General features: G+C 41.1%; 2 protein-coding genes across 8 annotated transcripts in view; one reads left to right on the forward strand and one right to left on the reverse strand.

Annotated features, from left to right (window-relative positions):
- Positions 1 to 6273, forward strand: part of gys1 (glycogen synthase 1 (muscle)) — a 25234-nt gene extending 18961 nt beyond the window's left edge. Inside the window, exons 11-16 of one of the 2 annotated variants that reach the window (XR_012398210.1) lie at positions 25 to 611; positions 651 to 857; positions 2390 to 2485; positions 2585 to 2748; positions 2872 to 2952; positions 4931 to 6273. Coding sequence is in view for 1 of the 2 variants with exons in the window: in NM_201180.2 (NP_957474.1) it covers positions 25 to 217; positions 731 to 857; positions 2390 to 2485; positions 2585 to 2748; positions 2872 to 2952; positions 4931 to 5143 (874 nt within the window). In the remaining variant the exon portion in view is untranslated. The remainder of the gene's footprint in view (positions 1 to 24; positions 612 to 650; positions 858 to 2389; positions 2486 to 2584; positions 2749 to 2871; positions 2953 to 4930) is intronic. The other variant, NM_201180.2, reaches the window with a different exon arrangement.
- aspdh (aspartate dehydrogenase domain containing) lies at positions 6088 to 21319 on the reverse strand. Of its 6 annotated transcripts, none has more exons than XM_021470416.3 (8): positions 21295 to 21319; positions 19476 to 19526; positions 17353 to 17497; positions 16540 to 16624; positions 15810 to 15959; positions 8260 to 8483; positions 6964 to 7103; positions 6088 to 6389 (listed from the first exon to the last, which is right to left on the reverse strand). In XM_021470416.3, the coding sequence occupies exons 2-8, from the start codon at positions 19522 to 19524 to the stop codon at positions 6352 to 6354; spliced, it is 831 nt and encodes a 276-aa protein (XP_021326091.1). In that variant the 5' UTR covers positions 19525 to 19526; positions 21295 to 21319; the 3' UTR covers positions 6088 to 6351.
- Between the last annotated feature and the right edge of the window lie 10 nt (positions 21320 to 21329).

Genomic DNA, 21329 nt, shown 5'->3' on the forward strand with positions numbered 1-21329 from the left:
CTCTTTTTTTATTCTTGTTCTCAGAGGGCAGTTGCCTGATGTGTCCAAGATGTTGGATAAGGAGGACTTTACCATGATGAAGCGTGCCATCTTTGCCACTCAGCGGCAGTGCCAGCCCCCCGTATGCACACACAACATGCTGGAGGATAGCAGCGACCCCATCCTCAACTGCATCCGCCGCATCGGCCTCTTCAACTCAGCTCAGGACAGAGTCAAAGTATACACACACACACTTGGAAATATATATGTTCATTAACGGGTTCCGTGTGTGATTTCACAGGTTTTATTTGTTTATTTAGGGTTATGATTTGCAGTATGGGATCTTGATATCTGCTCTGTTGACTTTGGATGTTAAAAGTTCAAATGTGGAATTTAACAAAGTGACAATTATTGACATTTTTGTAGTTTGAAACAATAAATTAATTAAAAAATAGTATATAGAGGATTAAGTCTGGAAAAATAAAGAAAACAGTTTATTTACAGGTTTTTGTATTTTAATTTATAGTACCAACCAACAGGCAATATATTGCTTTAAAAATCACTTTTTCAAACTTTCTTGTCGTCTTAAAAAGATCTTGGTCACACAATGAAATTCAAAAGCATAATTAAAAGTTAAAAGCCCATGAATCACAAAATGTATAATGACCGAGTATAACGAACTGTTTCTATTTAAAGTAGGACTGATTCAGGAAAAATATTATAATTAGCACATCATCTATTCTTCTGCTAGGTGATCTTCCATCCAGAGTTTCTCTCCTCAACTTCTCCTCTCTTACCGATGGACTATGAGGAGTTTGTGCGAGGCTGCCACCTTGGAGTATTTCCCTCTTACTATGAGCCCTGGGGATACACACCAGGTAAAACTACACTATTTTGTTTTGTTTTTATTTTATTTTACTTGTATTTATTCATTTGTATTTGTTTATTCATTTGTGTTTTTATTTTTATTTATTTATTTCAATTTATTTGTTTATTTAATTATTTATTGATTTTATTTAATAATTGTATTAATTATTATTTTAAGTTTTATTTTATTTGTATTTTTATTTGACTTTAATAGGCTCAAGCTTATTTTTTCCTGCCCCGTTACCCCAAATTTCACTTCAAATTGTTTAATCATTTATTCTTATATGTGCTTTCCTCACACTGTTTGTACATTTTCCTAAATTGGTACAAACCCAAGCTTTACACAATACTCCAAACAGCCTCTAATTAAATATTCACAATAAATTCATCATTTTGTCCCAGTTTCTCAGTCATCTCTCTTGATCCACATATTCTATAAAGGCATGAACATGTTTAGCAGACTGGTTGTGGTGTTTTAAATGGGGCTCAAGTGATACTAAAAGGGCCTAAAGTGTCCTAAGAAAATATCTGTGGCACTAAATTACAATCATTATTAGCTTAACTGTCTCTACAATGCAGCATGGGTCCACACTTTCATGATATTTGTAACAAATTCTGATCCTTCTACCTGAATGTCCTGCTTATCAGACCAGGCAAACTCACTCCAAATCTTCTGTTGACCAGTTTTGGTGAGCTCTTGTTAATTGTAGCCTTGGATTTCTGTCATCATGTCCTACTACTGTAGCTTATCTGTTTCAAGTTTAAGAATGTTCAGAGATTTTCTTTAGCAGACTTCAGTAATAATAACGATTGCATTAATTTGAGGTACTGTTGTTTTTATGTCAGCTTCAATGAGTTTGGTGGTTCCCCTGACCTCTCTTATCAACAAGGCATTTTTGTCCTAGAATTTAGACCAACAATCTTGCCTTGTTCAGAGTCACTTACATTTTAATATTAAAAGGCTTAATAATAAAACAATAAAACATAATAATAATAATAAAAGTCACCTTTTCTTCTCCATTCTGATGCTCAGTTTGAACTGTAGCAGATCGTTTTGACTCTTCCCAAATGTGAGTTGTTGATTAGATTTTTGCAGTAACTGTCAATTAACTAGTAAATATAGGCAGAATGGGTCAAAATGCATGGGTCAAAATTATAAAAAAATGTTTCTGTATGATGAAAATCTGAATGTTAATTAAGTTCATGTTCTATGATGATGTTTTCTCAATTTCCAACTGTAAATATATAAAAATCCCATGTTTTGATTAGTAATGTGGATTGCCAAGAACTTATTTCAGACAACTTTAAAGGCAATTTTAGTATGTTTTATTTTATTTCTCATATTTCATATCTTAAATATTATCCTATCCTTACAAACCATACATCAGTGGAAATTATGTATAAATTAGGTGATTTGTAAATCTCAATTTCAAAGAAATGTACTTTTGAGACTGGTGTTTATGTCCAGGGTGACTTGTATAGAACTTATGGTATATGATCATGCATTAGCAACTGCCCCAATGCATACAAATGTGTCTTTCAGCCGAGTGTACGGTGATGGGCATCCCGTCAATCTCCACTAACCTGTCTGGGTTTGGCTGTTTTATGGAGGAGCACATTGCAGACCCGTCAGCTTATGGTGAGAGGCATTCCATGCAGTATTTTTAGTTGATATCAGGTTTATTAATCTTAATTTAATTTAAATCCACATTTCTTTTGCTAATTCCTTCTCTGGCAGGTATCTATATTCTGGACCGGCGGTATCGCTCAGTGGACGAGTCCTGTAATCAGCTGACGTCGTTCTTGTTTCAGTTCTGTCAGCAGAGTCGCAGGCAAAGAATCATTCAAAGGAACCGAACCGAGCGCCTCAGTGACCTGCTGGACTGGAGATATCTGGGCCGGGTCAGACTTCACACACAATCAAAGATCAATCATAACTGTCTATATGTTTATAATTAGCTTTCTGTATATGCAATAAAACAGGTTCTTGTTCATGAACTAATCTAGCATGCTTCTGTGTTTTAGTACTACGTTTCTGCCCGTCATTTGGCTTTAGCAAAGGCTTACCCGGACACATACATCTATGAACCTCAAGAACCCTCTTCGGTAAGTAAAAATAAAGCAATTAATGAACAATAAAAATAAAAGAATTAAATCTTGAAAGTTCTTTAGACCACAGGTGTCAAACTCAGTTCCAAAAGGGCCGCGGCTCTGCACAGTTTAGTTCCAACCCTAATTAAACACACCTGATCAAACTAATTGAGTCCTTCAGGCTTGTTTGAAACCTACAGGTAAGTGTGTTGGAGCAGGGTTGGAACTAAACTGTGCACGGCTTCGGCCCTCCAGGAATTGAGTTTGACACCCCTACTCTAGACCATGAAGGCCTTTAAAATGAAACCAAAAGTATCTTTAACATAATCTGGAACTATTATTAGTCTTATCATTAATCTATATCACTTTATATGCATGTTTATAGATATATATAGTCAGATGTGTATATATTAATGTATATTTTCTGATTATGTGTTTATGTATTCTGTTGTTGTTTCTAAATCTATCACTTATTTGTGGATACTGTGGATAAAGTATTTATGTCTGTCTGTATGTAAATTAGGCTTAATTTGTTAACAATTATTTTAGAATTTACATATAGTTATTTTAATTATGGTTTATAAATTGCACTTATTACTAAGGAAATTGTGATTTTTATTATTTTATTGGATGTTGAAATAAAGATAAATTTGCCACTTGGGTGAATACATAGCTTCTGTTAGTTCATGTAAATGAATACAAAAACTAACAATTAAAAAAACAATAGTGAAATGACATTACGCAACTCTTTTCCTCAGGAAATATATTAATGGACATGACATTGTTTTTTTTTTTTATTGACCCAATCAGTAACCTTTTTGTAATACAAAAGTAATATTTTCAGACTTGGAAAACTCCTTTCATTTCCATGGGAATAATTATTTTAAATTATTTTGTAATATGTGTGTCTGTCTTTCTGTCTACCTATCTATCTGTCCATGTAACTGTCAATTTAATTTAATTTAGTAATGGCTTTAGTGGCATGACAAATGTTACAAATGTATTGCCAAAGCATTTATAAAGTTTACACAAAGATAAAAGAACATGCATATATAATAAAAAAAACAGCTAACGCAGTAAATAGTACTAGTAAAAAAAAAGATGTATACAAATAATAATAATAATAATAAACAAAAAATCAATAATATATCATATTATCTAATATATCATATTATTATTCAATATATCATAGCATTCATAAATATCATATTATTAATTTATATCAATAAAAAAAGTAATAGATCAAAATAAACTGTACATTTAAAAATAAACATTTTAGGATAAAACGGTAATACAAAAAACAATAATAATCAGGTTTTTTTTACATAGATTTAATTATAATCATCTAGGTGTGTGTGTGTTTCTTTCTGTCTATCTATCCATCCGTCCATTTATCCATTGTATACAGTAGTTTGAAGTGGATTGTTTTTTTTTTAATTGTCCTAAAACAAGATAGGCTAAGATAGAACTTTTGTTGTTATAAAATATATTGCACCAAATTTATTGTGATTTAAACAATATTATTGTATTTTCAAGAGCATTTACGCCAGAATGACAACAGAATAGCATCATAATGCAATTGCACTCTTTCAAAGAACATAGGCTATTTTATTCTTAACATTATTAGGCACCCACAGGAAAATATACTAAAGTAATTTATTGTAAAACAAATGTTTACCTGACAGCTCTGCTGGAGATGACGGAAACTGCACAATCTGCTAAAATGTTGCTGACAATCATTTTTCATATTATGCATCACTAAATGTTAAGGAGGTCATCTCCATGTTTTGTGCGATATGTCTATATATTGATTATTGTGACAGGCCTAGTTTTAGGACAACTTTGAAAGCTTTTGGTCCACAATTCACATGTTGACTACCATAGTATAGTATAAATGTATGTTGCTTTGGATTAACGCATCTGCTAAATGTTTTAATGCAATAAATTATTTATATTATTAGCTGATGTGTATTCTTTCATGTATGTGATGCAGGCCGCAGGCTTCCGTTATCCGCGTCCCGCCTCAGTGCCTCCTTCCCCTGCTCACTCGCTTCACTCGTCTCCTCATCACAGCGAGGCCGAGGATGAGGAGGAACCATACGATGAAGATCTGGAGGCTGAGAAAGATCGAGTCAACATCCGCCAGCCATACAACTTACCAAACAGGAATAAGAATCAAACAGTTGGTCTTCCTGAGAAAAATTAAAACACACACACTCTGCAGCTTATACTGTGAGGCACTTACACACACACACACACACACACACACACACACACACACACACACACACACACACACAGAGCAGCTTATACTGTGAGGCACTTACACACACACACACTCCCTTTAAAGTGAACGTAACGCCTGCAAACAGTATGTCTGCATGTTGGTTTATTGAAGAGAAATAAATATATTTAAGTATGCGGTGAGCCGTCGTATGTTAAATTGAGGCTTTTTGTGGGAAGATTTCTCCGGTGTCTTTCACATGAGGCCTAGTAAAAAAAAACTAACAGAGTGCAAAGGATTGAATAGTGACTTGGGTTAAATACGTGACAGTTCATATGGTGCGTGTGCATATTCAAATGGCCACTTTGAAAAGCTAAGATAATACAAATAAAGGTGTTTTGGCTACTGATATAGGTTTCTTCTCATTACAAACTAATTGAGAAATAAATTATGCAGATATAAATGGTAAAGCGACATTTAATTCCTTAGAAGAAAAACAAATACCCTTCAGTAAAAACATGCTTTGTATAATTTCTTTAGGCTTTCTGCTCTTTTATATATAAAAATAAATAAATAAATGGTGACCAGGTGCTGTTGAGAAAAAGAAACGCACACGAATACATCTCTCTCTCCATATAAATGTATATTAGTCCATATATTTCAAGTCTTTAATATCTTTATATGAATAACAAACCCAAATGTAAGACGTCAATTCCTGAAAATCATGTCTATTAGCACTCAGGGTCACCATTCACTTTCACTGTGCTCATGTTTAAAAGCCAAACCTCTTCTTTTGTGTTGCATGAAAAATCAGTGTTTTACAAGACTAGAGACGTGATGTCCTAAAACAATCTCCCAATGCTATACTCACTGCTTTATTTTTCAGTATTATATGTTGTCTCCCCTAAAAAAAACTGACTATCCAGCAATCTTTAGAGGGTTATTATTAAAGAACGAGACAAGCAATCGATGTAGCTAAAGCTAGCCAGCCAAACCAATACACTGGAACATCATCCGTACTGTAAAACAAATCCACACCAGCACTGTTTGAGTTTGTCATGTCTATCACGGCTGTACATCTGAGATTAAAGTGTACAACATTATTGACTTGACACTTGTTTTATTAATTCATTCATCCACTAACGCTTTCCTCTGTTAACTTGTGCACTTTCTGCAGCAGTCCAATGTTATCAGCACAGATATACTCTCCCTCCGTGACCCTTGCAGACTGCAAAAACAGACAAACAGATATTCAGATGCAGCAAGATGTATAGAAAAGATGATAGGTTTATAATAATGCAAAAGAAATGGCTATATTCATTCATTCATTTTCCTTCGGCTTAGTCCCTTTATTCATCAGGGGTCGCCACAGTGGAATGAATCGCCAACTATTCCGGCATATGTTTTACACAGCGGATGCCCTTCTAGCTGCAACCCAGTACTGGGAAACACCTATACACGCTCATTCACACACACATTTATACACTCTGGCTAATTTAGCTTATCCAATTCACCTATAGCACATGTTTTTGGACTGTGAGGGAAACAAGAGAACCCGGAGGAAACCCACACGAACGCGGGGAGAACATGCAAACCCCAAACAGAAATGCCAACTGACCCAGCTGAGGCTTGAACCAGTGACCTTCTTGCTGTGAGACAGTGCTACCCACTGCGCCACCGTGCTGCCCTATATTATAATATATATAGTGGCTATATAATCATTTTAAAGTCAGGTGTTTTTGTTCAGCAAACATTTTCTTTGAGGGAAAAGCACTCCATCTGTCTTTCTTACACACGCATACCCAGTAAGCTGCTCCAGAATGAATTGTATGTGGCATTTCCTGTTACAGCTCCCAGTTTGGCGGGGTTTTGTCGCACCGTTTTCACTGAGAATCCATCTGGACCAGTAACGTCTACTTCCACAATGTGGTAGTCTGCCAATCTGGAGAGAAAAACGATCAATGCTTCATGTTCCTATTTATGCTTTCATAGTTGAAGTCAGAATTATTAGCCCCCCTGTTTATTTTTCCCCCAATTTCTGTTTAATGGAGAGATTTTTTTTCAACACATTTCTATACATAATAGTTTTAATAACTCATTTCTAATAACTGATTTATTTTATCTTTGCCATGATGACAGTAAATAATATTTGACTAGACATTTTTCAAGACACTTCTATGCAGCTTGAAGAGACATTTAAAGGCTTAACTAGGTTAATAAGGTGAACTAGGCAGGTTTGGGTAATTAGGCAAGTTATTATACAAGGTATAACGATAGTTTGTTCTGTAGACAAAAAAAAATGTTCTGTTTGGAAAAATATAGCTTAAAGGAGGTAATAATTTTGACCTTTAAATGCCTTTTAAAAAACTAAAAACTGCATTTATTCTAGCTGAAATAAAACAAATAAAACTTTCTCCAGAAGAAATATATTATCAGACATGCTGTGAAAATTTCTGAAATATTTAAAAAATAAATAAATAAAATTCAAAGGGAGACTAATTATTCTGACTTCAGCTGTACATACTTAGGAATTTTAACCCAAACCTGAAGTATTACATTTTTCTTTTTTACCACATGGCAACATGCTAAGTCACTCAAGCCACGTTATCAATGAAGCGATGGTGATATTGTTGGATACCAAGCCATCCTGTGGACAATTTTCAAGCTATCCCGGCTGAATTTAATTACTTAGGAGATTTATTCTTGGCAGCTAGACAGGCTTGCAACCAGGCTAAATTTAATCTGAGTAAATTTATCTTTTAGTTTCACTGTCAGCGCTACTAGTAATTGATGTGTTTTAGTCACCACATGCTCTTGATTGTTTAAATCAGGTTCAAAAACTAATTTCAAGAGGAGCATGTGATATGATTGATCAGACCATTAATAGACCAAGGATATTTTCACAGTATTTCCTCCAGTATTCTTTCTGCATCAGAAAGTCTTTTTTCTTTTAGCTTGATTGGAATAAAGTAGTATTTTTTTAAAAACTATTTATAAGGTATAAGGTATGTCTCCATCACTATACTGGGATACTAGGACCCACTCAGACCACAGAGCGTTTCTGGTGTTTTCTGGAGGACTAGCTTTAAAGCACTTACGCAGTGTCTGAAACGATTTCTCCAGTAACCCCGTGGAAGCCCAGTTTTGATGCTGCTATGGCTGCTGCTGCCATTGTGTTCACATTGTTTGGGGCAATTGGGCAGAGCTCTGCTACTGAGCCGCGATACAAGACCCGCCTCCCCTCTCCCTCTGTCCAATCAGAGAGTAGACCGCCAGTCAGCCGGAAACAAGAGGGGTGTTTAGACATTCGGATGGAGAGAGCCTAGGGGAAAGATGTTTGACATTCACTTGTGCCAGACATTTAAAATGATACACTAAACAGTTCCACAAATTTCCTTCATATTGTCCAAACACAAATAGATTAAGTTTTGGTTTTAGATCAACTTTTAATCTAAGCAGATTGAACATGAAACAAGTGTGTTATCCCACACAAAAACTCAAGAATTGTGTTGTTTCCTCTCCTTTAAACAGAGTAGTTTGAACAAGCAGCAGAAATCATTTTTGTTGAGTGTAGTTCTATTTTCTATCTAAAATAGAAATGTACTCCGTATTTACTCTCCCTCAAGTGCTTGCAAACCTTTATGAGTTTATTTTTTATGTTGAACACAAAAGAAGATGTTTTGAAGAATGTTAGAAAACGGTAGCCACTGACATCCATAAAAGGAAAAACAAACACTGGAAATCGTTCGAGGTTACAGAAGTAACCCTTCGTTCCCCGAGGAGGGGAACGGAAGTGCCATGAATGAATGGGAGGATTCGGATCAGAAGCCGCTTATCTGGAGAGTATTGAACGGGCCAATGAATGAAATTAATTGGCAGCGTAAGCTTGCGCAGGTGTGCGACATCTGCAATTATCTCAGCATATAAGCACACCTGAAGCCAGCAGACGCCATCCTTTTAAGCTGAAGAGACTTTCAAACAGCTAAGGGACAGTCATTATGGCGACGGAATATGGCACTTCCGTTCCCCTCCTCGGGGAACGAAGGGTTACTTCTGTAACCTCGAACGTTCCCCTTCGGTTGGGGAACTTCAGTGCCATGAATGGGAGAATATGGAAAGCGCCATAATGACTGCACCTTACCAACACCCCCGATGAGGAGATAGTCAAGCAAGCGTGACGCACCCACATCATGGGGGGCGCGGTCCTCCAACGTGTCCCTGGCCCTAATTTATCCTACTTCAACAGAAGTTTTACGGATTTAGATATATTTTTTGGGAAGTCGTGAGCATCTAGATAATTCTAGGAAATACGACAGTACGTTGGGAAGCGTGCAATCCCGATAGGGAGGACGCTGCGGAGGCCATCCGTTACCCAAGGGGGGATAGATGGCAGAATTTACCTATGGACTAGCCCTAAAAAGGGGGAGTACGCATAGCAAAGAGTGGTTAGCGGAGAGGGAAGACACGGGTCCGCCCAGGGGGGGGACTTAACCGTGGCGGAATAAGCATATGGGATCGCCTAGTGGGGATCACGCATAGCAGGCACCTATACCCAAAACGCGGGCTGACCAGCGGGCAGACCTACAACGTAGTGGGCCAGCAAGTGACTCCTCAGCTGAGTCAGTGCTGGGGGCCACGGAGGAATCTGCAGGGCTCACCTAACGGGGAACTTTACTGACAGATAAAAAAGGCGCACGTACCTCCGTGTTAGGGAGAATGGCGCAGCAAGCGTGTTTCAACACCCTACCGAGTTGTCTCCTCAATCACCAAAAGGTTACCTAATACCCTTGAGGAAACCGGCTCCACTCGCAGATTGTAAAACCTTGCAAATGTGTTGGGTGTCGCCCAGCCCACAGCTCTACAGATGTCTGTTAGAGAGGCGCCGCGTGCACGCGCCCAAGAGGATGCAACGCTCCGAGTGGAGTGTGCACGTACTCCCGGGGGACACGGCTGACCTCGACTCGAATAAGCGAGTGAAATGGCATCCACAATCCAGTGGGATAATCTTTGTTTCGATACGGCACTTCCCTGCTGCCGACCGCCATAACAGACAAAGAGCTGCTCAGATGATCTAAAATTCTGAGTACGGTCCACATAAATGCGCAGAGTGCGAACTGGACAAAGTAAAGAAAGGGCTGGGTCTGCCTCCTCCGGGGGCAGCGCTTGCAGGTTCACTACCTGATCTCTAAAGGGGGTGGTAGGAACCTTGGGCACATAACCGGGGCGGGGTCTCAGGATAACGTGAGAGTAATCCGGCCCGAATTCCAGGCACGAGTCACTGACTGAAAATGCCTCCAGGTCCCCGACCCTCTTGATGGAGGCCAACGCAACCAGCAGAGCTGTCTTCAGGGACAGAAATCTTAGAGATACTGATTCGAGTGGCTCAAAGGGATCGGATCGCAGACTCGTGAGAACGAGGGCGAGATCCCAAGAGGGCATGAGAGGGGGGCGAGATGGATTAATTCGCCTAGCACCCCTAAGGAACTGGATGACCAGGTTATGCTTTCCCACGGTGCCGCCAGCTACCGCGCTATGATAAGCGGAGATGGCGGCCACGTAAACCTTGAGAGTGGAGGGCGACAGCCTGCTGTCCAACTTCTCTTGAAGGAAAGAGAGCACAACACTAATCTGGCAATTTCGGGGGTCTTCTCTGCGAGAGACGCACCATTCAGTGAATAGACTCCACTTCAGGGCGTAGGCGCGCCTCGTGGAGGGGGCTCTAGCCTGAGTGATGGTATTAACCACCGCAGTCGGTAGGTTACCTAAGTCTTCCTCGCGTCTAGGGACCACACGTGGAGGTTCCAAAGATCGGGGCGAGGGTGCCAGATGGTGCCCTGTCCCTGAGAGAGTAGGTCCTCTCTCAAAGGGATCTGCCAGGGGAGGGCCGTCGCGAGGAGTGAGAGCTCTGATATCCAGGTCCGGTTGGGCCAAAGGGGCGCAACTAGCAGAACCTGTTCCTCGTCCTCCCTGACCTTGCACAGAAACTGCGCGAGCAGGCTCACTGGGGGAAACGCATACTTGCACATGCCCCGAGGCCAGCTGTGGGCCAGTGCATCCGTGCCGAGAGAGCCCTCGGTCAGGGAAAAAAACAACTGGCAGTGAGCGTTCTCGGGGGAAGCAAACAGATCGATCTGGGCCTCCCCGAATCGCGCCCATATCAGCTGAACAGACTCGGGGTGGAGTCTCCATTCTCCAGGGCGTAACAGCTGTCGTGAGAGCGCATCGGCTGCACGATTGAGCGTGCCTGGGACGTGAATGGCGCGCAGCGATTTCAGCCGCGGGTGACTCCAGAGGAGCAGACGGCGGGCGAGCTGAGACATGCGGCGAGAGCGCATACCCCCCATGCGGTTGATATACGCCGCCGCCGCCGTACTGTCCGTCCTGACCAGCACGTGTTGCCGCTCCAGCACCGGTAAAAAGCGGTGGAGAGCGAGGAACACTGCCAACAGCTCTAGGCGATTGATATGCCAATGCAGCTGGGCACCCTTCCAGAGGCCCGCAGCCGCATGCCCGCGACACACGGCCCCCCAACCCGTGTTGGAAGCGTCTGTTGAAACAACAACATGGCTGGACGCCTGTCCTAGAGGCACACCGGCCTGTAGGAACGAGGGGTCGTTCCAAGGGCTGAGGGCGCGGCGACACAGCGCAGTAACCGAGACCCGGTGTGTGCCCGCGTGCCATGCGCGTCTGGGGACCCGATCGTGAAGCCAGTGCTGAAGTGGTCTCATATGGAGCAACCCGAGCGGCGTGACGGCGGCTGCGGATGCCATATGCCCCAGGAGCCTCTGAAAGAACTTCAGTGGGACCACTAGTTTGCTGTCAAGCTCCCTCAGACAGTTCAGCAACAGGCGAGCGCGTTCCTCGGAGAGGTGCGCTACCATGGTGATCGAGTCCAGCTCCATCCCGAGAAAAGAAATCCTCTGCACGGGGGCGAGTTTGCTCTTTTCTCGGTTGACCTGAAGCCCCAGTAGGCGGAGATGCCGAAGCACCTCGTCCCTGTGCATAACCAATTGCTCCCGCGAGTGGGCTAAAATCAGCCAGTCGTCGAGATAACTGAGTATGCGAATGCCCGCGAGCCGAAGGGGCGCTAGGGCACCCTCCGCGAGTTTGGTGAAGACCCGCGGAGACAGAGAGAGCCCGAAGGGGAGGACCTTGTACTGCCACGCTCGACCCTCGAACGCAAACCGCAGAAATTGGCGGTGGCGTGGAAGAATGGAGACATGGAAATACGCGTCCTTCAGGTCTATGGCTGCAAACCAATCCCGAGGACGAACGCATTGGAGAATGCGCCTCTGCGTGAGCATTCTGAACGGCAGCTTGTGCAGACAGCGGTTCAAAACGCGCAGATCTAGGATTGGCCGTGACCCACCGCTCTTTTTGGGTACGATGAAGTATGGGCTGTAAAACCCACTCTCCATCTCGGCTGGAGGAACCGGCTCGATTGCACCCTTCGCCAGGAGGGCAGCAATCTCCTCTCGCAAGACAGGGGCGGACAGGGGGTTGACCCTGGAGAAATACACGCCCGTAAACTTGGGGGGCCGTTTCGCGAACTGAATCGCGTAACCGAGTCTGATTGTGCGTATGAGCCACCGCGAGGGGCTGGCCCGCGCTAACCAGGCAGGCAGAGCCCTCGCTAATGGAGTCATTGCTACAATCGCTGACGTACCAGCGGTGGGGCAGCGCGGAGTGGGTGTGCTGATCCGGGAAGCACGAGGGTCCCGCGGAAAAGCTGGAGGAGAGCGATTCGCTCTGGCTCCGCACCCTGACTCCGGAGAGGGGGCTGGAGGGCTGAGGGAAGGGAGACCGTCCCCCCAGCGCTCGTGAGCCACTGGCGAAGCACGTAGAGTCTGCGAGCCGGAAGGCAGCGCGTCCCGGACTGGCAGAACTCGTGCAGTCACATCCGGGGAAGGGAAAAAGTGCTCTTTTACTGATGTTTTGGTGGCACTGAAAAGTACCGTTGTTATCGGGGCCCCGCCCTCCAGCGGGGAAAGAGCAAGTTTCCTCTTCTCCGGATGGCCTGTCTCAGGGACGCTTCGCGGTCCGTTTACCGGACTTAACGGCGCCCTGGGCAGGAGGGGCTGCCTGCTTTCGAGGTGAACGCCGCGCCCGCTTGGCCGGAGGCGCAGGCGGGGGCGGGGCAGCACTCGTTGGCGGGCGCCCTCGGCGAGGAACAGCGGAGGTGGATGGCTCGGCGGGCGGAGCGGGCTTACGGCCACGCCGATAGATGACATTGCCCATCGCATCCGACTGCTCTTTCACCGCCTTGAATTCCTGGGTGAATTCACCGACGGTGTCGCCGAACAGGCCAGCCTGGGATATGGGCGAGTCAAGAAAGCGAACTTTTTCAACGTCGCGCATATCGGCCAGGTTTAGCCAGAGGTGGCGTTCCTGAACCACAAGTGTGGACATCGTCCTCCCCAGCGCACACGCGGCGGACTTAGTAGTCCGAAGAGCATAGTCGGTCGCGGTGCGCAGCTCATGTAATAAGCTTGGGTTGGACCCGCCCTCGTGCAGCTCGGCCAGCGCTTGCGCTTGGTAGCGCTGGTAGGTGGCCATCGCGTGCAAAGCAGAAGCAGCCTGGCCCGCAGCCTTATAAGCTCTGGCTCCGAGGGAGGCAGACAACCTACAGGCTTTGGACGGGAGGCGGGGCAAACCCCGCCACGTAGAGGCGCCGCGCGGACAAAGATTGACCGCGATAGCGCGCTCCACTGACGGGATCGCCTCATACCCCCTGGCAGCTCCGCCGTCAAGGGCGGTGAGGGCGGAGGCACTCGCAGCACGGGCAGAGAAAGGTGCCCTCCAGGACTGCGTGAGCCTACTGTGCACTTCCGGGAAGAAGGGGACGAGAGGCTTCGAAGGCTTCGCCTTCTGGTCCTCTACGTAGCACCCATCTAGTCGGTCCGGCCGCGGAGCTGGGGGATAAACCATCTCCAACCCCACGGCCGAAGCAGCCCGGGAAAGCACGGCTAACATGTCCGCTTCAGGATCCGATTTGACAGCGCTCACCTGCCCGGAGGGGGCGAGCGGGTCCGGATCTTCGTCGGACAGTGAAAGCCCACCCTCCGATGCCGCGGAGGACATCTGATCTCCGGTGTCAGCGAGTGTGAGAGCTACCATCTGGTTAGACGGATCACTCTCACCACCCGAAGCTTGGATGGAGCGCCGTGAGGAGCGAGAGGTCCGCGAGCCCGTGGGCGGCGGATTAGCTCCCGCTGAAACCCTCAGATCTGCCCGAGCGCCCGCTGCTTTTTTAGAACAGGAGGCAACTGGGGTGGCTCGCTCTCTTGCGAAAGTTAGCCGCGATCTTAGCTGTGCAACGGTCATGGCATCGCAATGACGACATGAACCGCCCGCGAGCACCGCATTAACATGCTGGACCCCCAAACATGCAATGCAGTGATCGTGTCCATCATCCGGAGACAGGAAACCCCCGCATCCAGAAACGCACAGTCGGAGCGCCATCCTGAAAAGGACGTGCTGCACGACTGTGTTGCTCTTTTAGGAAAGTTGCAACTATACGCACCGCTCTGGAGGACCGGACCCAAAGAACCGCAGGCAAGGGAGTAACCCAGCTCGACCGTCTGCCACCGCGAAGACCCACTCTGGACCGGGAGACACACTCGTTCGCTCTGAAGTGCTGATCAGCAAGAGGAACCCTCATCGACTCACTCAGAAAGGATCTGAAGCGAAAAGGATGGCGTCTGCTGGCTTCAGGTGTGCTTATATGCTGAGATAATTGCAGATGTCGCACACCTGCGCAAGCTTACGCTGCCAATTAATTTCATTCATTGGCCCGTTCAATACTCTCCAGATAAGCGGCTTCTGATCCGAATCCTCCCATTCATTCATGGCACTGAAGTTCCCCAACCGAAGGGGAACAATAGGTACAGTTGTTCACCTTCTTTTGTGTTCAGCAGTTTTGGGTAAACTATCCCTTTAAGTTGAATCTATACTGGGTACGTTAATTTCAGGGCTTGGTTCACCTCAGATGGAAATCAAGTTTAATTATTTGTTTTCTAATAAATGTCTATAAAGTGTTTTTTTTTTTATTGTCTTAAGCACTTCCCTGCCCCACAATACATATTTTGTAAGTACATATTCAGAAAAAGGATTTAAACCTGAACTTCTCTTTATTCATTTATTTTCCTTCGGCTTAGTTTCTTATTTATCAGGTGTCGCCACAGCAGAATGAACCGCCAACTATTTCAGCATATGTTTTACACACCGATGCGCTTCCAGCCGCAACCCAGTACTAGAAAATGAACTTTTCTTGACAAACTTTTTCAAATATTCATAATTCAACTATAATTTTGCGGTGTCTGTGAAGAGGATAAAGCAATAATGGATTTGGATCAAACCATTAAATGCATTTGAATACATTTTTTAATACTATAAGAATGTTTGAAGCAATTTTGGGTGCATAAACTTTCATTAAAAGGACAGAAATCTCTTAGATATGACAAATGTAATTTATGTTCTGCTGATTAGCAAGTGTCATAAAGGTACAACAGCAGAGAGGGTGAGCAAATGTTGGCACTTTAGGTTAATTGAACCCCCAATTATGCTAATTTGTACTTTTTTATCGACAGGCAGAGTGAAACCATATACAGTGCTTTAAAATCTCATGTCAAGATAATTATAGACTCACCCGTAAAGTTCCACTGTCATTCATTTTTTGAATATCTTGGCCGCCCCATAATGCACCGCTGGGCACATAGAGTGTTTTTCCTTGTTGTTTTGCAGCAGTGCGGAGATCTTGCTCGAGCTGACCATCAGACAGTGCAGAAGGGCTGCCCACCTGAAAAAGTGGAAAAACATGCTATAACCAGGCTTATACTCATTATCAAACAAATGTACTTGAAGTCTGAATTATTAGCCCCCTGTATATTTCCCCCCAATTTCTGTTTATAGGAAAGACAATTTTTCTAAACATATTTCTTAGCATATCATAATTAAATAAGTCATTTCTAATAACTGATTTATTTTATCTTTGCCATGATGACAGCACATAATATTTGACTAGATATTTTTCAAGAGAGAAGAATTCAGCTTAAAGTGACATTTAAAGGCTTAACTAGGTTAATTATGCAAATCAATGCATAATGGTGGTTTATTCTGTAGACAATAAAAAAACGCCTAAGGGAGGCTAATAATAGTGAAATTAAAATGATTTTAAAAACTGCTTTTATTCTAGCCAAAATAAAAAATATTATAGGAAATACTGTGAAAATTCCTTGCTCTGTTAAACATCATTTGGGAAATATCTGAAAAGGAAAAAGAAACTCACAGGAGGGCTTATAATTTTGACTTCAACTATATACAGTTAAATATGAAAACAGGATCTTAGCCGATTAAACAAAGATAAACAGCAGAGTTACCAGGAAGTGAGCGTGCGACAGAAATCTGACCCCGAATTCTTTTACTATCAGTGGATGACAAACCTCCACAATTACATCAGTGTCTCTGAAACACAACAAACCCACACATGTACGCCACATTAAGGGGACAGTTCACCCAAAAACAAAAAAATGCTGTTTACTTTCCTTCAAATCATTCCAAACACTAAAAAAATATTATAATAATTTGCTGCTTGTTCAAACTACTCCAATATCAGATATTGTGTTTGTTTGTTTGTTTGCTTAAACTTTATTGTCCTTGTTTTGGTACAGAGGGGAAGTTTGTTTTTAACACTGAGTAAATAAATACCATAATAGAACAATTACACAATTGCAATACACAAGAAGACAACCAAATATATGTAAAAACTTTGATGACAACTTAATTGTTTTATGTACAGTCCACTTCAATTTTTTAAGTTAACCTAATTTGTGTTGGGACAACATGAATGAATTGTGTGGAACCCTGCATTTTTTGAAGTAACCCTTTATGCATTTCTTTTTTTCTGTTTAACACTAAAGTAGATATTTTGAAGAATATTGACAACCAGTAACCATTGATTTCCATAGTAGAAAAAAACAAAAACAATAAAGGTCAAATGTTAACATTTTCCAACATTCTTCAAAACACCTTTTGTGTTCAACAGAGGACAAAAACTCAGAAGATAAAATTTGTGACAAGTAAAAGTTGAGAAAATATTAACAACTTTTGTTGATCTCTTTAACTCACTCTGTTTGCTCTCCTCCATTTTAAACAAATACGCATGATTATACAAAAAATAATAACAATTTTACCTCTGGGTGAAATCTGATAGGTCATGAAGAATGAGATCTTTGGGCAGTGAATCTTTCAGTTTGTCTGCATTTCGGTTCCACACGAATGCTAACTGAAGCCCCACTTCAGCGCCTTCACTCTGGATCTTCTCAACAAGAAACTGTCCTGAACAAGGAGACAAAGATTAAAACCAGCTTGGTTTGACAAAACATGAATTGGTAGAGTAATTGCAGTTTACTTTTTGAACAATTAATTAATTTCCATGATTTTTCCACCAGTGGTTTATGTTTGGTTTTGAACGCAGTTTCTTTATTGCATCAAAAAATCATTTTCCCCTATTTTAAAGAAAGAAACTGCTTAGAAAATCACTTTGCAAATCAGAGAGACATACTGTATGAACAATGTCTGTCAGCTGGAGTGTTGGGAAAAGCTACTTTTAAAAGTAAATTATTACAATGTAGCATTATTTATTTAAAACATTTACTAAATCTAGTTACTTAAGAGAAGTAATGCCAAGCTTGTTACTTTTGTGTTTTTTTTTTCTTTTCTGTCTAGGCTGAGGTGGCTTGTTTATAAATGTGTGTGTGTGTGTGTGTGTGTGTGTGTGTTTGTGTGTGTGTGTGTGTGTGTATATATATATATATATATATATATATATATATATATATATATATATATATATATATATATATATATATATATATTTAAACTACAAATCAATTTTTTTTTTAATAAATATGAGGCCCTTTTACACAAAATGTGAAAGGAATAAAGCCCAGACTGGGCAAAATATAAATTCACCTCTGTACAATTGAGCTCAAACAAAAATATTCTGGATTACATAAAGAAATTCCAAAATTCTTCAGTATTAAATATTCAGAGTTTGGATAGTTTTAATTTATTTTGAGATATACTGAACTTGCTTTTGTAAGTGAGGTGAGTAAATACAAGCTCACGTTTATGCAGTAATTCATTCCTTCATTTTCTTTTCGGCTTAGTCCCTTTATTAATCTGGGGTCGCCACAGGGGAATGAACCGCCAACTTTTTCCAGCATATGTTTTACGCAGCGGATGCCCTTCCAGTTGCAATCCAACACTGGGAAACACCCATACACTCTTACATTCAAACACATACAATATGGCCAATTTAGCTACCCAATCTACCTATAGCGCGTGCCTTTGGACTGTGGGGGAAACCGTAGCACCCAGAGGAAACCCACGCCAACACGGGGAGAACATGCAAACTCCACACAGAAATGCCAACTGACCCAGCCGAGGCTCGAACCAGAAACCTTCTTTCTGTGAGGCGATCATGCTAAACACTGCGCTACCGTGATGCCTATTCATGCAGTAATTATCTTGTTCATACTTCGTTCACAACACATTAAGTCTTAAAAATATGTTACTAGTTGCTAAGGATAACTCACTTTACTTATACCGTGTTATACCTTTAACACTGATCCGCTGATATATTCTTGTGCAAATCCTAAGACCTTATTACTGTATGGATTTTTATTTTTATATTAAAAACGTTAAAAGAACATTTATTTCTGATTTGCATACATTATGGAACATTAGGCTACCACTGGAATGTTTTCTGAACATGTGGTTAGACAAGACAACTAGCAAACAAAACAAAAAAAAAAACTTTTTCATGAATGATTGTCCAAACGGTCTGAAAAACAAATATGAATGAATGGGATACGCATAATTCATGTTTAAAGTCTGTGTGAAATCAAAATGTACAATATTTATTTTCTTGCACAGATTGTCTAAAGGGAAGCAATGTGTACAAGTTAATCCACTGTAAAAAAAAAAAAAAAAGAAAAAGTTTAGTAATCTTCAATCAGACATTTGCTTCTGCATTTGGAGTGCTGTTTTTTTTTTTATTTCTGATGATGTCAGTTTGAGAACATTCTTAACCACGCCTCTCTTACAGATAGTTGTTAGGATGTGCTAGAAGAAAGCCACGCCCCCCACTCAATATTTACTTTCAATTAGAAGTACATCAACATGCTAAAATAAAGGTCTTAGCATCTTTAGTATCACAGGAATAAAAAAATAGTAACATTCACAGTAAAATTGAAGCTCTTATATGTCTGATGTGCCATTAGCTAGCTGTACACAAGTCTGGAGAACTCACCTAAATGTCCGTATCCAACAATTCCAACCTTTAAGGCTTTGTCAGCCATATCTACAAAGCAAAACAGGGATTCAGCAGGTGAACCATAACATTTTTCTTTTCTTGAATGTCTATACTGGTCTGCAAAATTAGTTCAGAGAACTTATTGATAAGAACTATATAACAACTATTGTATGCTTTAAAACAACAACACGCTAGAACAGATCTTTCTTTTATTTTTTCTCGTGCACTTGATTCAGTCTATGGCTCCTCCCCCTTTTTCATTTTCTCCACCTCTGTCTCGATGTCCAAGTACATGTTTCTCCTTTATCTTTTATCGCGCTGATCTAATCGATCAAGTGTCTCCACACAGCCTTCACTCACCGGTTAATTCCTCACCTTTTCTCTATTTTCTTTGTCTCTTTCTCCCTGGGTGCCCGTCGCTCTCTGCTTTCGCTGTTTGAACTTGGAGATTATGGGATGGAGCGGGTTAAAGTGCATGTCGAGCTGAGTGTTAATGATTAGACTTTTTGTGTGTGAATCCATTATCGTTTGGTTGTTTTAAAGGGGTATTGTAATAATATAAGAGATATTATTCTCATGAGAAAAATAGACACTCTGAAACTCTTTTTTTTTTTTAAATGGCTCCATATGTATGAAATGAAATATGATTTAAAAATACACAAATCCAATTCATAAATTCAAAACTTTATTCCGAAATATACAAATCATTTATTCATTTTCTTTTCGGCTTAGTTCCTGTATTAATCCGGGGTCGTCATAGCGGAATGAACCACCAACTTTTCCAGCACGTGTTTTACGCACCAGATGCCCTTCAAGCTGCAACCCATCTCTGGGAAACATCCATACACACTCATTCACACTCATACACTCACATGCATACCCTATACGGACAATTTAGCCTACCCAATTGAAGACGCAAATTCAAAATACGAAAAAAAAAGCACAAATCCAATTCAAAAATTCAAAACCCGATTAAAAAATACACAAATCTAATTCACAAATTTAAAACCTGATTCAAAAATACACAAATCCAGTCCGTAAGTTCAACACCCAATTCACATTTAGTTGTGTGTTTACAAATTGGATTTTGTAAGTATACATTTTTTATTTAGTAAATGTATTATTTTTAAGACTGATCTGGCTCCATACATATGTAGCCCCCCCCCCCCCCCCCCCCTTTTTTTTTTTTTTGTTTTAATTAATGTAGTACAGTAATACATCCTGGACAACCAGAAGAAAGCTAAAATTCAACAAGTTTAGTTCTTTAGGTTTAGTTCTTTATTGTATTATTATTATTATTATCGTTTATATTTATTAATAATTTATATATATATATATATTTATTTATATAACAATTGTATTATATTGTGTCTAAATTATACAGAAAAAATCTCACATTTTACATTTAAAATGAATAGAATTAATGTCATTTATATTATATGATATTATATTATATCAAATTATATATGCTTTTATAAATTTTCTGTGGTACCCTCATTTGCGTGATCATAATAAAATATCTTCAGAACTGTTTTCTATAGTTAAATCTAATGATCAATACATGTTAAGAAAATTCCCTATTTTTTTATATAATAATAATCTCTATATTTTAATAGCAAAGACCAAACTATAGGTAACTACATGATTACAATTCAAAACTTTGAGTGTCTGTCTTTACTCTGACACCCACGTAGACATCAGAAAGTGAATAAAAGAAGCTAAAATGCCAGAAAACAAAGCGAGAGAGCTCATTTCCTATCATTAATTTCAAAAACAGAACGTTTATCTGCCTGAACTTGTGTCTCAATCATCAAACCTTTGCTCTGACCGATGATGTCAGTCCAGGGTAAT

This window comes from Danio rerio, chromosome 3, assembly GCF_049306965.1.
Source record: "Danio rerio strain Tuebingen ecotype United States chromosome 3, GRCz12tu, whole genome shotgun sequence".
Taxonomy (NCBI): Eukaryota; Metazoa; Chordata; class Actinopteri; order Cypriniformes; family Danionidae; genus Danio; species Danio rerio.